Raw genomic sequence first — 22,565 nt, forward strand, 5'->3', positions numbered from 1 at the left:
TATACATTGACTATGATTTTTCTTAATGCTTGTATATAGTGTCCTGTTGGGAGAAAGGATAATATTTGCAGTAATAAAAAATACTGTGTGTGCATTATGGTGGCTGGGGAACGGCTTGAGCCTCGTTACTTTGTCTTTCCTAAGATTTATGGATGTAAAGAAGGTGTCTGTCTTGTTTTGTTGCCTTTCCTGGACCCCAGTTCTGTACTGTTGCAGAAGAGGCCAAATATGTTTCAACAAACTAATCTTTTTTTTATCTTTGATTACAGTAGTTAAGTTTTTAATTCCTGTAGCTTCTGAAATCAAAATGTGTTTTGAGAAGGAGTGAAAAAGATATAGATCAGAATATCAAAATCACAGAGGTTAGTAGTGTCCAAAAATCCTGCTTGCACTGTTCTTGTAGATCAGTTTAAAAAAGTATATGTATATGATCCTTTTTTTATAAATACACATAGGTGATAAATTTCCTAATTTCATCCCAAGGCATATCTTTCTCTACCTCCAAATCAGATATCTTTCATATGTATGGAGGCAAAATTCTGAAGCATCCCTCTGTCTGAACCTTGTAGTCTCTTTGTGTAGATGAAAGTTTCTTGCAGTGAGAGCCTTAATGTGATCATGGGGGTTCGTTCAGACTTAGTAAAAAGTTGGCCTTTTTTCTCCTCTTAGAATTGAGATTCATTCATGCATTTGTGCATATTCAACTCTTACTGAAAAGCAGGAGGGGTGATTCGATGGTGGTTTCCTTTCAGTAGCTCCAGTAGTAGTAATGCAGTAGATGGAGTTAGGATAAGGGATAGTTCCTAGTCCAGGAGGTTCCTGACTCCTCGGAGAAGTTTTTTTCTTAAGTAAATTCTTAGAGTATACAGTAAGGAACTGTTCAGAGATTCAGTGTGGGGTAATGTTTCTTACAACTTCTGTAAAAAAAAAAAAAAAAATTGGTATAATTGTGACCTATTGTAATTTCAGGTACAGGTAAGAAATAACCTTGTTTTACAGACTTGGATGTTTCTCATGCACTTGGTGTCTTGTACGTAGTCTTCCAGTTGTTGTGTGGCTGCCATCATTAGATGCCTGTGATGCAATGAAGTGCCATTGCTCTGACTTCAGCAGCAGAAAGCGAACGCAGTAAGGAATGTCCCAACTTGCCCAGTGTCACCAGGGGAGCCTGTAGGCATGGCCTCGTTGGCTTAAGCAGTCTGATTCAGAATGCCACCAAAAGTGGTTTGGTACTTTGTTTCTGATTTCCGTCCTTCATGGATTGTAGTGTCAGTGCATCTGTACAGACACTTTATGTTCTGTAAAGGAGCTGGTGGGGAAAAGCCCTGTTCTGTCTTTTCTGGCAGCAATGTCATCCTAAACCGGTTTCCCTTGATTATGAATTGCATCCTTGGCAGAGCACAACACTGAGCTTGATGCTTTAAGGCTCTTGAAGTTGATATTGTAGTTTGGAAACTACGCTGCTTCTCTTGGTTCAGTACCTGTCTTATTTTAGTGCTCAGCTTGTTCCAGGATACAAAATCAGATGGGAAGAGGGGGTGATTTGTCCCATTCCCAGCTGATTCCTGTTCAAGGTGAGGATCACTGAACGGCTCCAATTCTGGTTGTGATGGTGCTTTGATCTTTCAGGGCAGCATATTTAGGTAAGGGGGGATTGAAGTTGGGTTGTTTAATTATGCTAGGCTGAAACCTGGAGCTGCTCTTGAATTGCCAGGAGCTGTATGGCCATCTGTCATTGGGGTAACAACTTGTATTTGAAGGGGCAGCTGGCAGGGTTGAGGCTTGCTTCAGCTGGCAGACTTTTTTAATTTGCCACTACGTGTCAGTCAGAGCCCTTGTTTGTGAGTAAGGAAGAGAGTAGGGGTTGCCTTAATTGTTTGTGCAATTAATTGAAAATCCCGAGAGGAAAAGTGGGCATTTCTGCGAGAATAAATTAAATTCATATAATGTGTATTCTGTCTTCTTACAGACTGCTTTTTGTAGTTCTAACATGTAACAATCATGACAGTTGTCAAGGCATAGGTGTATTTCTGGGCGCACTGAGCCATACATATGGTGCAAGAAAATTGTATTCCTACTGAAAGTGTTATTTGTGAAAGCACAAAGACTGAAGGAAACACATTCAGACTCGACCTAGAGAAAGCATCATGTGAAAATTCAGACACTGAGATGTTGCACTAGTTCTTAAGATAACTGTTTCTAATAGGTTTTTTACAGGTTTCTGAGAAAGGGTGTGTGCCTTCTTAATGGTGCTAATCAGAGTTGGACATGTTGCTGTGAATCGAGAGGAAAAAGCACTGATGACTTCACTTGATCTGAGAATAACTGGGTGGCTTATGAAAGGTAACTGATGCACAATAGATAATTGGAGAACACTTCTGTCCATTTTTCTAGCATGTCCAGCGGAGGACATGTCTATTAAAGGGAGCACATGTCATGTTTTTCACCAGCACAAAGTCAGTATACATTTTGTAGGTCTCAGAATCTATCTCAGGGTTGACTGTGCGTTTACAGTGTCTAAAAATAATTGGTGGGGCCCACAGGCTGAGTGTGGAGCCTTCTAAACACACAGTAGGACATGTCTGGAGCACCTCCTCCTTGGTGCATGTAACTCAGGGAACAAATAGTCTGGAATCAAACCTTTTGTACAGCTGTCCACCTAAATCATGTCATTTGGTAGGCAAAAGCAAATTTTTGACAACTTTTTTTTTATTTCAGGTGTAGTGGAAACATTTGTCTTGAATGATTGCCTCAAGAATGCCCAGGAAATGAAAGCTAATTCTGTATTTTTCTGTCTGAAAAATACAGTTGATATTTAAAAACAAAACAGAAAATATTGTAGTGAACTGAAGAAAAAATGGCAGTTGTAATTACTGGAAAAGTTAGTGATAAACAATTCTTTTCCCATACTAGCAAAATTTAGTTCGGTTCCACTTTCAAAATGATTTTTAGTCTAATTGCTTCCAGTAAATTACTCACCAGATGTATAGGCCAGCTTTTCAGATGCTCACATGCATGAGTTAGTTGCCTTGAATTTGATCTTTGTATTCCCATACCATGATCCCTAGAAGATATAATACCAACAGTCTTGTTGGCAAGCATGCTATCATGCATGAGACTGTCCCACTGAGTGGGGCAGGGAAGAGGAAGAGCTGTGGAGTCCTGGTGTATTCCTATGGATTTTAAATGGCATTTAACTTCTGTTTGATGTGCTGGCCTCTTGTCTCTGTCATTTACTGTGATGAGGGCGGAGAATTTGGTGATGGCACAACTCTTTTCTTTCCCCTCTTTTCATCCCTGGTCTTTTCTTTCCTGGGAATTTGGAGCTATTCAGTCTTTACAGTGAGCACAAGTTCACAGCAGGGTTTCACTTTGTAGAAGATGAAAAATTCATTTTGAACTGTTCTTTGCTCAAGCATCTGCAGTTCTGTGTTTGTCTGCTAAGGGCATCAAAAAAAAGGTTTTCTGTTTTGTTTTTGCTCTGTGTTTGTATTGGTTATTTTGTTTCTGCATTGATTCTAGAAGTCTTTAGCTTTGTATGACTCTCTTCCATGCTAGCCACTTTCATAGAATCACAGGATGGCTTGGGTTGGAGGCGATCCTAAAACCCTCCCAGCCCCAACCCCTGCCGTGGGCAGGGCTGCTCCCCACCAGCTCAGGCTGCCCAGGTCCCATCCAACCTGGCCTTGGGCACCTCCAGGAATGGGGCACCACAGCTCTGGGCAGCAGTGCCAGGGCCTCACCACCCTCTGAGTGAAGAATTTCTCCTAACATCTAATACAGATCTCCCTTTTTCTATTTTAAAGCCATTCTATCTCGTCCTATTCACTATCTGATCATGTAAAAAATCAGTCTTCCTCCTATTTTTAAGCTCTCTTCAAGCACTGCAAGGCCACACTGAGGTCAGCCAGAGCTGAACAAGCCCAGATCCCTCAACTTTTCTTCATAGGACAGGTGTTTCAGCCCTCTGAACATCTTTGTGCCCTACCTTTGGACCTGCTTCAACAGCTCCACATCCTTCACAGCCCCAGGCTTGGGCATAGTACTCCAGATGGGTCTCAGGAGAACAGAGCAGAGGAGGAAAATCACCTCTCTCTGGTGCCACCCCTCTTTGGATGCTGCCCAGGTTACAGTTGAGCTTCTGGGCTGCAGGTGCACACTGCTGGCTCACTTTCATAGCTGAAGGTTTTCAGGTCTGTAGCCACAGTCCATTGCTTCCTTTTTCCTAAAGGAAAGCTGCTCTCCTTTTTGTTTGTTTTATAAGAATGCAAAAGGTAGTTTTGAAATGCTTTCTTTAGCTTAAAAATCTGCCTTAAAAATTTGGGGACAGTACCTCTTGAGTGTGAAATGTAATTAACACATTCTTCAAATCCTGTTATCTCACAGCTCTTCACCTATTTTTTCATGGGAACGCTGACATTTTCTAATGCATGGCACCACCATAGAGTGAATGGTTCTAACAGAATACAGTTGCTAAAAAGTAGCGAGTTTCTGGTCTTCTCCCTCATTGCTGCTCTAGGTCTTGTTAGCGTAGTACTGTTTTGTGTATGCTAAATTATATGTATACAACAGTTTACTGCCTGGCAGTAAAGCCAGTCTGAGCTCTAAATATAACGTTCCTGCTCCAAAGCTACGTGGTTACAAATGTTTAATTGTTTTTTTTTCTCACTCTGGTAACTGCTTTTAACTAGTGCATTTAATCCAGAAAATGTTGAATATGTTATTGTTATATGTTTTTCTTTGTACCAGATAGGAACCCCAATAGATGTGAATTGCTGCTGTGTATGTTTAATTAAAAGTAATAGATGTACATTGCTGAAAGGAATTGTCAGCCTCCTTCCTATATGCAAAGCCTGAAGTTACTGCTAGTACTAAATCCAGTGGTTGTAACCAGGCTTAAGGACTTTTTTTATGTTATCCTGAAGCATTTCTTATACTCTCAGTCTGCATATGTACCATTTCTATTTAATGTGAACTGCTGTGTTGCCTACAAATCAGTTAAGGCATTAGCATGATGTATACCTTCTACTTAGCACCAGCAGAGCTTGATCAGATGAGGAAGCTGATGACAGGGGGAAGGTGTGAATAATAGTTTCTTCAGCTGGAACTAGAGCAGAAGTTACCATAAAAATGGGGGTTGAACATTTATACAGAGTAATTCCTCATCCTGACCCCCTATTCAGGAGAATCCGGGAGAACTTCTTCCTTACAGAACTTTATTTTTAATTGCTGTCTAATGTATTTTTAATTATTATACCCTAAACTCTGGCTACTTTTTTTTCCAGTTTCCAACTTAGACCAGAGTACTCATGCAAGACATAATTAAGTTGCTCTTCCATAGGAGACTGTCGCATCACTCATATTGCTGGTGGATTCCTTTCAGTGTTCTGGGCTTCTGCATCGTCTGCCGTCTCCTCATGCAGTAACTTGCATTGCTGTCACTGTTGCCAGTGTTGTAGCTGTCTTACTTGTGGTGTATGGTATGTTGCTACTCTCGTAATAAAAAGTAGGTAGAAATTTCTGAGTGTTCTGTGTATGTCAGGCAGAAGAACTTCTGGGCAAAAGAAAAGGACTTTTTTACTGCTGTGTCTGAAGAGACCAGCCTGAGAGTGGAAGGAGATGTAGGTTTGTACTTTAGCAATTAAGGATGGCTGGGGTCGAGGACAACCAAGTGTAAGTAAGTGTCCTTACTCAGTGTGGATGCCCTTCAGCCTCTTTTGGGCCTTAAAAGAGAGCGGCTGGATGCAGGCAATTCAGCCTCAGAGAAGTCTGCTTTGTGGTCAAAACACAGAGGCAGCTCACTTCTTGGGTGCGCTCCGAATGGAGATTTGAAGGGAACTCGAAGAGAAAAAGGCAGCAAAGATATCTGCAGTGTTTTGTGTGGTTACTGATGTGGAGGATAAGTGTGCTGAGCTTCTGTGAGTAGGAATTGAAGGCAGTGAATCTTAGAAATTGCTGGATATACTCGAGAATGTTTTTCTTCTCTGCCTGAATTATCAAAAAAGCAAGTCCTGGCTGAAGAGTAGCATATACTGAAGGATTGTGCTGTGAAGTCTTCAGACTCTTAGTGCCTTATGACTTAAACTTTTTAAAAATACCTGGGGAAAACAACTGCAGCAGGTCAATTTGTGTACAGCTTAGTGCACACTAGAGTCTTCTTTTGCTGCCTTTTTTTTTCCCTGCAAGTGAAATTTGCAGTCAGAAACACTGAAATTCAAACTTAACAGAAATTTTGTGTTAGATCATCTTATATGTATTAATAGGTTTCTAGTGGTAAATATTTTTTCCATATGATTGATATCTAATAACAGCAGATTTCTAAAACAAATAACAACTCTTCTCACAGCTTTCTGTTACAGTGTGCGAGGACAAACTAAGCAAAAAATGAAGGAAGTGTATCAAAAGGAAAATGGTGGTGTGGAATTCCTTGTTATTCATACTGGGGTGGTGAGAACAAAAAAAATGGAAAGGGATTTACAGCTCTTGCTGAATTAATGCTAGCCATCTCTCCTTAACAGAGGTAGCAAGGTTTTAGAGGCAGTATTTCCTACCAAGATACTGTTTTTTGAGCTTGGAAATGAAAAACCCAGTAACCAGCTAACCATAAGACAGCTAACTCACTTGGTGTATTTATAACATCTGGAGTATTGGACAGATGTTGATATATGGAGGGAAAGGATTCCTGTAGAAAACTTCAGGATTAATTCAGAGTTGTGAGGCCTGTTGCATTGTTGCAAGCTAATATTTTGAAGATTTATCCTTAAAAGTCAGTTCTAATAGCTACTCTACACAGAAAAGTTACATCTTTACATTAGGTCTAATGTTACTTGAATAAATGCACTGGTATTTTTACTGTTTCATTGTTTATTCTACTGTTACGGAACAGAAACAGGTTTTTTTTTTTAAGTGAATATTGCTTGTGAATAAACATCTTGAGAATTCAAGCTGACAGAATACATTTTTAGTCAATTTTTAGTGACTGTGTTAAGCATTAATATATCAAAGATGTCTAATGTTCTGTGTTGTCAAACAAAATGTAATAGAAAACAGTGCAAATCTCATTGTACATGTGGTAAAATATCCTTGATAGGTAGCAGAACATTTACATTATACCCATTCTGCTACTGGGAAAACAAAAACAATGAGTAGAAGTCAAGTAATACTATTCTAGATGGTGTGTAATTAACAGTTGATGAGTTTTGTGAGCCTCCTCTACTAAGGTTGAACTCTGCAGGACTCTCAGAATTATAGGTGGCTTGGGTCAGAAGGGACCTTAATGATCGTCTAGTTATAGAATGTCTGTCTAAAATATAGTCAGTTTGTAGATGCTTTATAGAGGTCTTCTTGAAAGAGTTGGACACTCTAGTAAGGCTTCCTTCGAGGCAACTGTCAGTGAAAACCTCTTTGTCTATAGAAGTGATGGTTAATGTTGGATTGGAGCTGAATTGTTGGCACTGACCAGTGTTCTCTGAAGCACTGCAGTTCTCCAAGATCAAAACATGCGGGAAAAGTTGAAAGGACGAGGGCAAGATGAAGTAGGCCCTGGCACTTCTCTGCATTTAAGATTTATTTTTATTCCTGTATAGCATCTATGTATAGAAATGCATACCTGTTTTTTGATAGAGATCTCAAACTTCCATCAATAAAAGATGGAATCTCCTGCAGGTCCTTTCAGAGCCTGAGTAGGTTTCGTTTTTTTTTGTTGGTTTGTTTTTCCTGGAAATGTTTCTGAAAGTGTCTTTTTCCAGAAATGTTCCTCTACACTTCTGAGGAACACCTCAGGTATCTCTTCGAGGAAATACATCTCTACAGCAACTTGTTTCATTTACTTGTTCACTTCTGCTTGTGACTGCACACTTCCAGCCACGATAACGTTTTTCCAGAATGTCCCTGTAGGTAGTTGGTCTGCTGCTGGTGTTGGTTGCGCTGATAAACTGGAAGTGAAGATTCATTCTATCATAGCTCTGGCTCTGGCCTGTTTCCTATCCTCTGCCAATAGTGAAGATCCACACAGCACTGGCAAGAAATAATTCACCGACTGTCAGGTGTTACACATCAAAGATTGAATCCTGATAATCAAATCAGGCTGCTTAGTTTTAATCATCATTTGACAGATGCACAGTAATTTTTATGCTCCTTTCTTGTTAGTGTATGTCAGTGCTGGGCTATCTCTGACATGTAGCAGGTGAAGGAAGGGAAAAATGTGTTAGCTACTACTGTATAGTGATGAGGTTCTTCAAGATGTAATCTGTATTTCAAAGTAGCCTTCTACTCTTGCTGTCCAGAAACTTCACCTTTTGCAGGTTTTGAATAATGCCTGCTTGTCCAGCCCGTGAGAGCACAAAGAAACCATGGGATGTGTGTGCTCTTGACAAGCTTAATTGCTATCCATATGCCTTTTGTGGGGGGGGTTGTAGATTTCTGAAACACACGTGTTGCTTGTGTGACATCAAGATGCTTTCGTTATCTTCCAGAGGAAAAGTGGCTGTTCTATTAAAATTTCAATCATGGATTAATGACCACAATTGTTTCTGCATAGTTTGCAAGTCCAGTAAAGAAAAATGAGTTACTTGTAGTTAATGAAATGAAGGACTTCTGGTGCTGAATTGCTCTCCTAAGCTTTGGCAGAGAATAAATTAATTCAGATCTAATGTTGGAAGCTGGTGTTCGGTAGATCCTTCTTTCTTGTCACCAGCAGTTTTCAGCAGTATTTAAATTCAAAGGCATTCAAATAAAATACCTATTCTACTCCCATTGTATAGCAGTGATGTTAGAAGGAAGCAGCAGTTGAAAGAATATAAGTTGCAGTGTCTTTTAAAACCTTCTTGGCATACATCTGGGAAACATTAATCATTCATATGCTCGTGAATCAAGTAAAGCATCTTGAGATGGCAGTTCTGAATTGGCTCTGTCAGTTTCAAGCAAGTCATTGAGAACAGGGTTTTTAACCAGTGTGGCCATCCTTCCAGATTGCTTATGGCCATCTCTTTTCTCTGTTAGCAAGCCAGCAGGGAAAAGGAGAAATGAACATTGTTCATGTAATCGCAAAACTGCACAGTCAGCATGCTGGTATATGCTTTTGTGGAGGGGGTGGAAGGCTGAATTAATTAGCGTGCTTATCTTCTGCTGTTCCAGTTGTGCTTGTGAACCTGTCTACAAAGCTCATCAGGGTAAGCTTGGGTTTCCCTCCCTGCTATGTCTGTAGTGACTAACATGGCTCTCTAGGTGTTCTTACAAATGAGTAACAGTGGAACAATTGAGTAGTGTGCAGGTGTGTCAGGTTGGTAAGTAAGGAACGAGTGGGACTGTGACAGGATCACTCAATGAACGAAACTGAAACCGGGGTGATGATTACCAAGACTGACAGAAAATAGGGCAAAGAAAATAAATTTAATTCACTGGTGTTATATAACCATCTTAGTGCAGCCTGTAGTTTCATTAGTTGGAGAACATACCTTGTAAGGGAGAGCTATTGCATGTGGTTTCACTTTTAGCAAATTGACTGTAATTTAGAATAGAGGTGTAGGAGATTGAATATATTATTATACTGTTTTCCTAGCTGGTGTGGATCTTAGTTGTGGGGTTTTTTCAGTGTGTTCTAGCATGCTTGAATTTACAGTTGTGAAGGACTGCGAGGCAGCAGTGTGCCCTTGTGGCCAGGAAACCTGATGGTACCTTGGGGTGCATCTTTGAGCATTGCCAGCAGGGTGAGGGAGGCGATCATCCTTCTTTGCTGTGCTCTGGTTGAAGCCACATCTGGAGAACTGTGCCCAGTTCTAGGCTCCCCTTTTGAAGAAAGGCAGGGAACTTCTGGAGAGAGTCCAGTATAGGGACATGAAGATGACTGGGAGCCCGGAGCATCTCCTGTAGGAGAGTGGTTGCCTGACTGTTCAGCACATTAAAGTCAAGCGATGATTTAATTGTCCTGTGATGGTGACTTCTCTCTCCACTAACTACATGGCCATGCTCCTAACAAGCTGTCAGAGAGGTCTGTGATTATTGAGACAACAGTTTTCTTGTTAGGTACTTTGATTTGGTCATTCATGTCAGAATGCTAAGATAACTCAGAGTGGCAAGAACTAGCTTTGGCTGAGGTTCTTACAAAATCATAGAGAGGAGAAGGGAACACAGAGGTGCTGAAGTTTGCTTCAGAATCTCAGGGTGGTTTAAATTGGAAGGGGCCTCTGCAGGCCATGTGCTCTAGCCCATGGTTTAGCAGGGCCACCCAGGTGCCCTGATCCATGTCCTGGTGGCTGTTGAAGACCATCAAGGAGGAGTCTGCACAGCCTGTCTGGGAAAGCTGTGCCAGTGTTGTCACCCACACAGTAAAGAAGCATCTCATTATGTTCAGATGAAATTTTGTTCATTTATTTGTTTGTAAAATCCTTCCAGTGCCTTTGTGCTTTCTCCCCTTGTTTTTTACACTTGTCAGATAAGTTTTTTATTTTTCATTTTTCAGATAATTATCTATTTTGAAGGACAAACCATTCAAATATTATCTGTAAGACTGTCATACAAAACTAAAGGAAGGCTTTTTAGCCATTCACCTGGTTTGCAGTACGGTGTTCCTTTCTAATTTAATATTCTTTATTTCTGCAGCCTTTTAAGGGTATAGTTGGGTGACCTAAAAACAACAGTGAGTTAAGAGTGGCAGCCCTCCTCAACTGAGGTATAGTGGCTGACCAAACCAGTAAGTTGATGCACCAGGCAAAATTATTTTGGTAAAGTGAGAAGTAGATCAGTGCGCTTGGAACTGCTCCTAGGCCATATACATGACTCTTTCTATGATATATTTTTGTATATATAATCAGAATTGTTTGGAGAAGAATGCTTAGCAGCTGTGCACATGCAAAGAGCAGCGTTTCCAGGCTGCATGTATTTGTTCAGGACTTACTGTTTCTGAAAAAGTAAAACAGAGAAGATCATGTGGCACAGGCTTGTGGAACACTTGGGAATAGGGAAGGGAGCAGAAAAAGGGGAGTCAACACTCATTGTAGGATGGAGGAGTCCCAGGGAGGCAGCTGCCATGGGGACTCATGACAACTTTTAATATTATCATTAATTTTCCAGATAAACTGTTCCGTCTCAAAAATATTCAGAAAATGCACGTACAGTCAGACAAAGGGTTTAATGATTCACTTTTTCCTGCATATGTTTAGTCCACTGAATTGCCAGAGTATCTTGTCCTCTAATTACCATGCTTTGTGTATGTGCCAGAGAGAAAATACGCAGTGCAGATCGATAGTGATGGAACTATCCAGACATGAAAGGAGATGTTGCGTATTAAGGTGCGCAGTTGTCTAGATAAAATGTGTTGTAAAATGGGTGAACTCCCAGAACTGCGGAAATTAAGCAGAATGGAAAGTTGGGAAAGAATGAGCAGCTGTTTAACAAGAAGCAAAGTTCAGGATTCTGCTGTGGTTATACACAGGGACTGGGTGGAAGAGGCAGCGGAGGAGTGAAAACCAACGTGGTGAAAACTTCCAGCACTTACTTCTGGATGTCTTAGACAATGTGGAAAGATTGGTAGTTGTAACTGCTGTGTGACTTATGCGTGCTGTCAGGTAACCAAGCTTATGACTTCATCATCTCTCTTAATGCTGTTAAGAGTAAATTTGAAATACAGATTACAAGCACCTCTCACTTTCAAATAAAAAAATCTGCTGTTGAAGCTGTTGGCGATTAGTACTTTCTTCATCAGATCACGTTTCTGTACTGCTTACTAAAACAGAGCTTTGGCCAGATTGGGACTACGGGAAAAACAGTTTCTCCAAGATACTGTCAGTAGTGACATACAGTTCATCTTGATACAGGACATCACCTGCAAAGCTCTGAACTTAGGAGAATTCATTGTGAACACATCTCAATTTGAAATCTTGATTTAAGCCACCTCTTCACTTTTACTTCACATTTTATTTTTAAAGAAATTAGTAATTAGCTGCCAAAAAAACCCATAATAAATGTTAAATGCACTTTGGCTTTTACCTCTTGCACCTCTTCCATGCACGTATGCACATAAAGTAGCAGTTATGGCTGCTGGTGTTTTGGTTTGGTTAGTTTTGGTTTTTGCTGGTTTTGTCTCTGAAATGTTGTGAATACTTTGTAGTTATAGCTACTTCAGTAGCTGCTGTAGTAACTGTAGGGTTGAGATGCTCGGGGATCCTTGTCCCACAGAGCAAGGAAGAAGAAATCCTCTCTGTACTGCAGCTTCCTTGAGCATAAATACGTAACTTTGTTTCTAGCTTTCCTGACACTTATTTTATAACACATGCTGGGGATGGAAGGCAGACCATAATGCTCATCTAATTTGTATTTACATAATGCGCTGGTATTTTAAAACCAAATAGGGAACCTTTTTAGTCTTATCTCCCAAAGTAGAAGGCTTGAATACAGCTGGTTGTTCGGTACAATTTGCTTTCTTAAGAACTGTTGGCCATTCTTCCTACAGTACTTATGTTGATGGCAGTTTTTCATTTTTACTCCCATTAACAAAATTAGATTCAAATCAGAAGTTTCCAACTACAGTGGTATTTTATAATTTGGTATTAGCTTTCATAACCCATCCTAAGAACATACAATGCTAACAAATAAGTAATGACTAACAAAGAATTTTCTTTTCCAAGCCCTGATGTTGCTTGGTTTTGCAGTAGTTGCCCATGTTGTTTTTATGCAGTCATTTCCATGCAGCTAGATAGAGCCATGCTTTCCTGCTCTTGTCAGGCACTTTGGAGTTTGTAATTCAAGTAATAGAATAGGAGGAAAGGCATTTTGAAAAGTTTTGAGTAAATAGTGATCAGATACGTCTGACTCAGAGCAGGTCTTCAAAAAAACACAGGCTCGTTCCAAACTATGTTAAATACAACATGCTTTTGATTGAGCCAAGGCTAAATGAGGCTTGCTTTGTTTTTGTTATTGTTGCTGTCTTAATCATCATTAAATGGCCTTTTTGAAAGTCAGATTACAAGTAAATACCCCTGCAGTAGGGATTCTGTTCCTTTTACTCAATAAAACAGTAATTTGGGGGGATTCTTGCTTTGATTTCCTTCCACTACCTACCTCTCTTCTTCTCCTCCGTATTCTGTAGTGTTTTTAGGTTTCTAGTCAGGCTGTTCAAATGCTGGTAATTTGCAATTCTCCATTTCCACCATGACATTCAAAATAGCATGAATGTTGATGGTAGTACTTGAGCTGTGGGTAAGGGAGAAGGAAGCAGTGCATGTGTTTAGTATCACTGTAATGGTGAGTTAGAAGAAACAGCCAGAAGAGATAGCAGAATACGTACTCTAACTTTTGCAGTTCACAGTTACCTTTTTTTAGTGACATGCTGTTGGGTATCCAAAACCATGGGTATTATTCACTCAAACGGTTCTTTTTTCCCTCCCTGCTATGTCAAGGTTAGAGGATCTGAGTCCATGTTGAGGCCCTTTGCTTCCTCCTGGACCAACGGTTTTAGGTAAATGGCAACTGCAGCCAAATACAACTTGGAAACTTCTTTTGGTGTGCGGTATGTGATTGTACCAGTAGGGATTAAAAGGAAAAAAAAAAAAGGTTTTGTAGGTTTTTGTAGCCTTCAGAAACAAAACAATCCAGCAGACTACATGAAAGTGTTATCTGGGATCTATAAAAACCCATTAATCAAACTGTGCCGTTTTCGTGGTGGTCCTGTTTTCCTACAGTAACATTAAATTATACAGAGTGCTTATGTTGATGGCTGATTTTGCTTTTTCTTCCTTTACTGTAACATAATTGTAAGGTACAGACAGAAAGGAATGACAGCCCAAACCAGTAAGCTTTAAAGCACTAACAGTCTGCTTTTTCTTCCTGCTTAGAGAGGTAAACACCGTGCTGGCTGTGCCCATCTCACCTCCAGCACACAGGAAGAGCTGTCTGGTCTTTCATCTCACTTGCCTTTTAACTTTGTTGTCACAATCATATACAATTCTGGGCCAATCACTTCCCAATTTAAGTTTTCCTCTTTCTAGTCTTAAATGGATTAGATTTACCTCTAGATTCTTAAAAAGAGCCCAAATTTGCATTGTTGCTGGCCGTTTTCTATTCTGTTTAATGTTTTAACTATGAAGAGACATACTGATGCTCAAAAGAAATCTCTTGTAGAAGGAAACCTTCTCAGTCACCCTAGGCTGCTGGTCTGCAAAGAATGAAGATAGTTAGATACCCAGCCCTAGGGAAATTTCTGCAGCAAACTTCTCCAGATATGTGTAGAATTTCTACAATAATTATTAATGAGTCCCAGAACACACCTTGATTTGCATGTAATCTGTTGTCTTAACTCCACCTATTAGTCTAACAAGTTCTGAAATATTTCAGCTTACGTCTTGATTTAATTTTCCTATTTCTTGGCTTGTTTGCTGCTGCAAGACAGATTGATGACTGCCCTTAGTTGTCATGGTAGGCATCGGAGAAACGTTTTTTTTTTTTATTATTTTAAAGAATCTTAGGAAATTCCTTGTGCAGTATATCACTGCTCCTTGACATAACTGGGTTCCATCTGAGCCAATGTATTGATAGATGTCAGTCAATTCTGATAGAGTCCCAGCAGGGCAGATGGCTCTGCATGGCAAGCATTTCTCAATCTGCTACTGGGGTAGTAGCAGGGGATTTTGCCACCATCCCCTCCCAGCATTACAGCAGTGCTGTGCAGACGTGGTTGGTGGTGAAGAGATCTGTGGGAGGCTTTCATTTCCTGAAAGTTGGGTGAAATGATTGTGCCCTGAGATTGTGCTCTATGGGAGTTATGCTTGAATAGTTGCAATAGTGATTGTCATAATGAGATTCCTAGTGATGTGGATTTTTTTATTACACATAAACTTTCCTGTCATTTCAAGGGGAGACTGATTTCTTTAGCTTCCTGTGCACTGGAAGAGAATCTCTGCAAATGGATCGGTTAGAGGCTATAGAAAACTTGAGATTTCAGATGTAGATAACCTCAAGTAAAATCTCTGCATTCTCACTGAATTGCTCACTCCTGTACTGTGTTTTCCCCCACTGTTTTGTTTTTAAGATACCAGAAACAGACGCACAAAACCGACCTGACGTACATTCTTTAGCATTGCTAAGGAGAGTTATTTATAAACTCCTAATTCATTCTTTGTAGTTTATGGATATCATTAATATCCAGATTTCATGTAATTAAAGAAAGTGACCTTTCTGCTTAATAGTTCAGCTACGCTATGCTTATTGGGAATAATAGATTGTCTCATATGCCTCCTGTTAGTTTTAGATCTCCTGTTTGAGATGCCTTTTCCTGGGAAGGTAGGAATTTTCTTGGGAAGAAGGTGAGGAGGAAAGGTTTGGTTTTGCTGGTGTTTAGGTGCGTTGAAGCACAGCCAGAAGCTAAAATATGGCGGTTGATCAGAACAGTTGCTGTGGTCAGCTGTAATGCAGAATAAAACACGCGAACCTCTTACAGTGTGTTTTTGGGATGCCTTTATTCTTGTCACTGGCTGTGCTGTTTTTAATGAGTTGAAAGTTACTGTGTTTAAGCTGAAGAGGAGGATGACCTTCTCGACTGGTAGAAATGTAATGAGGATGGGCTTCTAAGTGCCTTTCTTATGTAGTGCTTAAAGACTGTATTCTTGCACCCTTAAAATCTACTTGGTCAGCTTTTTCCCAGTATCATCAAGGAACCGTGCAGCAAGGCCACAGCTTTGGAAGTATTGCTTTGTTAACAAGGAGTGCATCCAAAAAGGAATCCTTGTCTCTTCTCAAAGAAAGCTTCTCAGAGCAGGAGTCAAGCTGCCTATGAAGCAGGAAAGAAACTCCTTAATAAAATAATTGTAAAGCAGCCACCTGGAGTTCTGTTTATTACTTTGATGTAATTCTGTTATCAGCTGGGGAAACATAGCAGAGGAAAAACACTATCTTATTCTGGTCTGTTGGTACTATTGTTTGAAACCTGCCAGGGCTGATTATTAGAGCTGCTAGTTCTAAGAAAGCTTTCCTCCCTTTTCTAAAATGAGTTATCCAACAAGCAGTTCAAGTATGCAGGCACCTGTGCAGTTATTCTGTGTGTCTAATAAAAATGCACATGATAATATATTTGTTTTTAACTTTTCTTTAATTGGATGCTAGTATAATGGGGAGAGTGGCAGGATGTTTTCTGGAAAGAAACCAGAGTTTTGAATCAGATACTTGTTAACACTTTCTGCTCCTGGCTTCTGAAAAGGAAAATATTCATCGTAGTATTGAGTGGGTTTTTAAATTAGTGTCCACACATGGTTTTGTGGTAGATGGTTTTAGACTATGAATTCCCTAGTGGACAAGGCTGGGATGTGAATAGCTGCTCGTGACTGTCCATAAGTTTTAAAGAAGTACAGCTGGGGACAAGCTTTGGGCTTGCAGCCAGTTTCTTTCCCTGTTGTCAACTTTCACTTTGCCTGCTTTGTGCCAGTTCTAAGGACTTAAGTTTTTGCCTTGTGTATATAAGCTGTATTTTAATATTCAGCATTTTGATAGTGCTAGTTGACCTCACAGACCTTTGTCAGAATGCTTTTCTTCTCATCTGATTTGGGTAACCTACATAAGGATTGATGTAATGAGCTTCACTATGAGCTGAGTTGGAGAAAAGATTGGATTCTTAGATAAGTTAATTTCCATTGCATCCAAAGAAGAACAGAAGAAATATTCTGAGTCTTAAGTACTCTGTATAGTTATTATCTTCTTCCTTGTGGTTAAAAAAAGTAAATAGAAATAGATGTCTTGTAGAGCACAAGCTTTTGAGCAAATAAAAATAGAGTTGAGCATCAATCCGATCTATTCTTACACTTTTTAGGTCATCATGTTATCTTACACTGCATGACCTAATTCCAAAGAGTAATAAGCTGTCTCATTTGATTATTGATGTTTAAAACCTTAAAATGTAAATTCTAAAAATAATTTTTTTCCTTTATGCGAGTACCAGGAATTTCAGTTCTCATACAGAAATAATTATCTTCATATACAAAAAAATTCCACATGTGAACACACTAAACACTTGTTTATCAAATAAACTGTTACAATAAGCTTGGATAGTGTTAGAGAAGAAGATGTCTTCGGTTTATTATCAGCTTAGAAATTGTATGAATGCTTAAAGTATCCTAGCAGTCAGTAATAGTTGTTTTGTCTAGTTGTGGCTTTCTAGAAGGCAGAATCACTTTATTCTGTATGGCGTTCAGTCTGATCTTTCTGGAGTCCTACTGAAAGCATGCACTCTTCAACTTAGGTTTGTTGCCATCACAAACTGGTGCCTGCAACTCAGAATGGAGATATCTGAATCTTTTTCTTGCTTTCAGTTCCAAACAGCCTTGTCTCCTGTCAGAGATTAATCCTTGTTGACCTGTGCCCTCAGAACCTTAGAAAAATGCCACTTCTTTAGTTTTATCTGCGTGAGTTAAATTTATTTGAATACTGTTTGGAAAATACTGCAGGATTTGCATAATGATAATTAAAACACACCACCATATTTATCAGAATCTTTAGTTTTAGGGATAGTGGTAGCTGTAAACTCATTTATTTCTTAGTTCAACATTTTCTTTTACCATTAAACATAAAATGAAGGGAGGGAGGATGTATGCATACGTCATCTAGAGCTTGACCATGAAAGACCATAAAATGTTCTCACTGTTATGATGTTAGGTCTTGCTTCAATAAATTACTTCTTGCAGTTGGACTCGATGACCCCTGTAGGTTCTTTGCAAATGAATGATTCTGTTCTGTCTTTGCACTTTGTTTTCCTCAGTTGTTGAGATTTTTTTATTGTGGTATTCCCAGCTAGTGGCTTTCTCTTTGAAGGCGAGTTAAATATTCAGACAGCTCCTGAATAAAAATGGTTTCCTCTGCAGTCTCCACTCCAAACTGCAGACTGCATGGATCTGCAATGCATAACATAAACTAAGCCTTAAATGCTGCCCTGAATTGGTGGGAAAAGTTCCATGGGTGTTTTTGTTTTGTTTTGTTTTTCTCTCAGGTAAGGAGTAGAATGTACCTTACACATATGCAGTCATTTCTTACTTGCTACTGAATCTGCTCATAGAAGAATGTGACATTTCTTTGGGAGGGTTTGCAAGGACATAGGATGAGTTCCTATTGCACTGCTGAAACATACAGCCATTTAACAGCTCACTCCCAGAGTGTTTTTATTTAAAGAAAAATGGTGGTGGTTTCTCCTTGGGTTTTTTTTGGAGTGCTGACAATTTGTTACTGAGATGTTCATGTTTTTGTAACCATTGTAAGTGCAAATACAAAACTACAGCCGTGTAGTTACGTTCTCTAGTTAGTTTATCTTCATTTCTGTCCTTTTTTGCATTTTTTTCTTCCTTTTCTATTCCCTTAAGCTTTACTCTTCCTTTCTTAGACACTGCGGTTCTAGGCAATGAAAAGTAATGGGGGCTATCATCTCAATCGGTTGGCAGCGTATCTTCCCATGGTGTTTTACGGACACAGGTTTTGACCCTTTAATTTAAAAAAAACAATAATTTCAAATAAAATATTTTTATCTTCTTACATAATACAACTCATATAAAGCACTACAGGTAAATGTTTGAGAACAGACTCAGCTTTTTTAATCTCTTACACCACAAATGTATTGACTTAAAATTTTGACAGCATCTGGGAATCATTTCAGCAGGTGTTGTATGAGAGCATTAATATTACACACTTGCTCCCCTGAATTTGTTTAATGGCTTTTATCAGGCAAACGCTTCTACCGTCAGCAGATATTGATAATGCCTTTTATTTATGTTAGTAGATGCAGAAGCCAGTACTGTTGCTCTTCAGTTGGTTTTCTCAAAATGTTTTGGAGGCATTGAGACTGTCATTTTTTCTTTCCTTAAAACAGGACTATGTTTATGTGAGTGTCTCTAGGGGAGAATTTTCAGAATGCTTGCTTAGCACAGAAGGTTTCCAGGCAAAATTATGAGTGTTGTCATGTTACTCCTTTAAGGAGAGGTAACATTAATGCTCCTGCCCTGCTCCTGGGCCTTGCTGCTCGCATCCACACTTCCCTCAGGTGCCCTCCTTGCTAGCCAGATGGAAGAAGGGAGATTTTAATTCTTCCAGTGCCTGCTGTGAAGTCTGAGTGAATGAGTGCATCTCTTAATGTCATCTGTGCTAGGAAGGTGATCTTTGAGCAGGACTCTTGCCATCCTTCTAAATATGCTGTGAAAAAATGAGTACGTTTCCTTTCTGCTTAGCCAGTCTCTCAGTGTTTCAGCCAAACTGACCTTTACTTCCACGCTACCCCCACAGACTTCTATCTTCTTTGCAGTGGTAATATGTTATATGTTCAGCAGCTTCTGCTGGTTTTCTTTTAAGAACCCAATTGGGGTTTTCCCATTGCCCTTTTCATCACCTACTGAGAGATCAAACCTCTGCGCTTTGATTTTTTTTTTCTTTTGCTTATTATATTTTTCCTGTGTTCCATGGGGCAGTTTTGAACTATTGTATTTACTATGAAGAACAAGAAAAAAAAATATTGCTGTTCTGACATGCCCCATGTTCACTGTGAAATGAGAAGAGGCTTAAGATGCTTGAAATCCCTAAGTAACAGGGATCAGCAACAGAATTAATAATTACTCTATTCGACTGTAGACAGGGAAATATGGGGTGTGAATATAGTGGTGTGCAGTGTTTGAGCGCAGACAGGTGCCAGTCTGGTTGTGAGGGAGCCTTGCTCTGGGCTGCTGCAAGGCCCGTTTCAGACCACAGCTCCCTGCCATGGCTGTGTGTGAGGGAAACTGGGAGCTCTTCTCTCGTAGGCTTTCTCTTCCAGCTTCTGATGCCTTGTGTTTTGCTTGACGACAGTATTTTCTGTCAGAGGTGTCACAAACATGTAAAATTCCATGGCTGAATCATGGGGGTGCGGTCAGTCACCTAGTAAGGCATCAACAGCCTCCAGTGGGAGCACAATGCCAGAGCTGTGCTGGCCTTGTCACAGGGACATGCACTGCAGGTCATGTATTGATATTTCTCTGTGTAATGGATAAACATTCTTCAGAGACAGACAAGTCCTCCACTGCTAGTGGGTCTGTCAAGTAAGTAACGGGGGGGCAGAGGGTAAGTAAGCTAGTCTAGTTTAACTTGGGAGTTTTGTTATTTAAAAAAAATGTTCAAGGTTTCACTCGCTGTGCTCAATCTCATGTTGCTGCAAGCAAAAAGGTGGAGTTGGAGAAGAACAAGAAGGCACTGAGATAACTTTTTCTTCAGACTTTTGTTGGTTAGGTGTCACTAGCATAGCAGCTTGGGCTATGACAGGGTGCATAAACCTACGTAAATGCAATTTTCTTACAATTTATATTTGGGGAAAAGAAGCTCGTGAGATTATTATCTGGAAAGGTAGAGAAAGAATAGTTTTAGAACTTTTTTTTGTGTGTGTGTTTTATTAGTATGGACTGTCCTAATACTTGAAGGATGCAGAGTATGTGTTTTTGCTATGGTGGTTTTGTTTAGTTTTGTCTTTTCATGCTAATACTTTCAAGAAAACTGCTTATTCTACAGTATTGCTTTTCTGGCCATCACTTGTACATCATGTTTTATCCAGTTCAAAAATGAAAAAGCATTAAAACTAAAAATAAGTCTGATTTTTTTCCCCTACAGTTATGTGTCTGCAGAAAGTACAGCTTTTACTTTAGCAGAAAACAAGGTTTTGATTTATTTTCTTGAGGACTTTTGTATTGGTCTTTGTGAAATTATTGTAATTGCATTATGCAATCCTAGTTGTAGGATGTCTGACAATAAACAATTCCTTGCTTTGCTGGATATGTTGCATAATTAAAAATACATATAATTTTACATATAGGAATCAAAAGTGGTAAATGAATATCTTAAATTGGTATCACACTTTCTGCGTTTCCTCCCCTCTTTAAAGCTACTTCATGTTCTGTCTTCCTATTCCATTTTACCAAAGGATTTGTATACTGAAGTATTCCTGAAATGTTTTGGAAAAATCTGCCATGAGTTTTAAAGTAAATGCCCTATTTTCTAAGGCTTTTCTTGATAACCTCAGTTTAATAGCAAAGCTCCAGTGGTCCTTGTTACAATAGTTTTACAGAGATAAAAACCTTGAGCTAATGGGGTGATGAAATTAGTATAGTGAATAACATCTGCAAATAAAGTGAAACCCTATCTTAATCACTTCTCTTAAAAAAAAAAACAACATAGCTTGTGGTATAGCTGCTGTTTATGCGTGTTGAACATAGGTTAATTCATTTTTGCTTTTAATGTGCTTCTTAATGTGGACACAGCATTCGTAAAACTACATTTTGTCAAATATTCCCTGTGCTTTAGCACTTTTCCTACCCTTGCCTGACTGGGTGCATTTATCAAAGAATCTGTGGGTTTTATGGTATAAAAAAACATCCTACAATTCTAACTGACAAACCTTTTTTGTTGCTGTTATTGACAGATGATGATGTACCTGCAGATATGGTTGCAGAAGAATCAGGTCCTGGTGCACAAAATAGTCCATACCAACTTCGCAGAAAAACTCTTCTACCTAAAAGAACAGCTTGCCCTACAAAGAACAGTATGGAGGTAACTTGATTTGGTTTCAACTGTGAAGTAGTACTTGTCTCAGAATAGGCAGCGCTTTCTATAATTTACCTAATGACCAAATGAATTCTGATTTATTTTGTTAAAGGGTGCCTCCACTTCAGCTACTGAAAACTTTGGTCACCGAGCTAAACGTGCCAGAGTATCTGGAAAATCCCAGGATTTATCAGGTAATAACTGTACAAAGATTAGGGGGCAAAATACACCTTTGATACCCGCCCCTCTCCCCAACTTTTTTCTTCTTTTCTCCAACTGAGGAACTTCAGTAAAAGGACAACTAGAAGCTTGTTCTGAGCTTCAGATTTGGAACCTTGGTTTTAGTCTGACTTTAGAATCTGGTCCCTAGTACAGATTTTTATTTCAAACCTTCCATTTTACATCCCCTCCTACATGCTATCGTTCTATCTTTGAATTTCTGTAGCTATTTAAGAATCTTTTAACCATAGGTTTGTATACTTGAAATGACCAAAACCAAACATCAGCTTGTAATTTTACTTCCAGTTTCATTTCCCAATCTGATACTGAAAGCATGGTGCAAAGTCTTACTATCATAAGCTCAATTTCTCTCAACAGTTTGTGATTTTCCTTCAAGGTTGTTCGCTTCTGATACATTTTTCATTATGCTCTTACTGACCTCCTTACTTTATTGATGTGGGTAATTTTGTATAAAATCCTCACACCTTACACGACACTTAAAAGGGAATTTTCCACGTGTTTGCTGCATGTTGCTTTTGTTGCATTACTGAGCTCATTTGGGCAAGGTACTGGAATTGTGGAGGCTTCTCCACCATGGAATTGTAAACTGTTTTTTGTAATTGTACTCTTGAGATTGTATTGAAACCAGTCACAGCTGGACAAGGGAGTGTTCTTGTCAAACTATTTGCTATTAATATCTCTCACAATATGGATGATGGCTACTCTTTTTATTTTCCCTTCGAGTTTTCTGAGTTGTGACTCTAAATTTCTGTCAATGCAAATTGCTACAATATTTTCTTGTCTTTTTGTTGTTGTTGTTAGCA

General features: G+C 39.3%; 1 protein-coding gene across 2 annotated transcripts in view; it reads left to right on the forward strand.

Annotated features, from left to right (window-relative positions):
• FBXO11 (F-box protein 11) overlaps nucleotides 1-22,565 on the forward strand; it is a 65,669-nt gene that overhangs the window by 11,462 nt on the left and 31,642 nt on the right. For both annotated transcript variants that reach the window (XM_085218845.1, XM_085218844.1), the window contains exons 2-3: nucleotides 21,401-21,528; nucleotides 21,635-21,716. In XM_085218845.1, the coding sequence (XP_085074971.1) occupies nucleotides 21,401-21,528; nucleotides 21,635-21,716 (210 nt within the window). The remainder of the gene's footprint in view (nucleotides 1-21,400; nucleotides 21,529-21,634; nucleotides 21,717-22,565) is intronic.

Source organism: Meleagris gallopavo, chromosome 2 (genome assembly GCF_905368555.1).
Source record: "Meleagris gallopavo chromosome 2, MGAL_WU_HG_1.1, whole genome shotgun sequence".
NCBI lineage: Eukaryota > Metazoa > Chordata > Aves > Galliformes > Phasianidae > Meleagris > Meleagris gallopavo.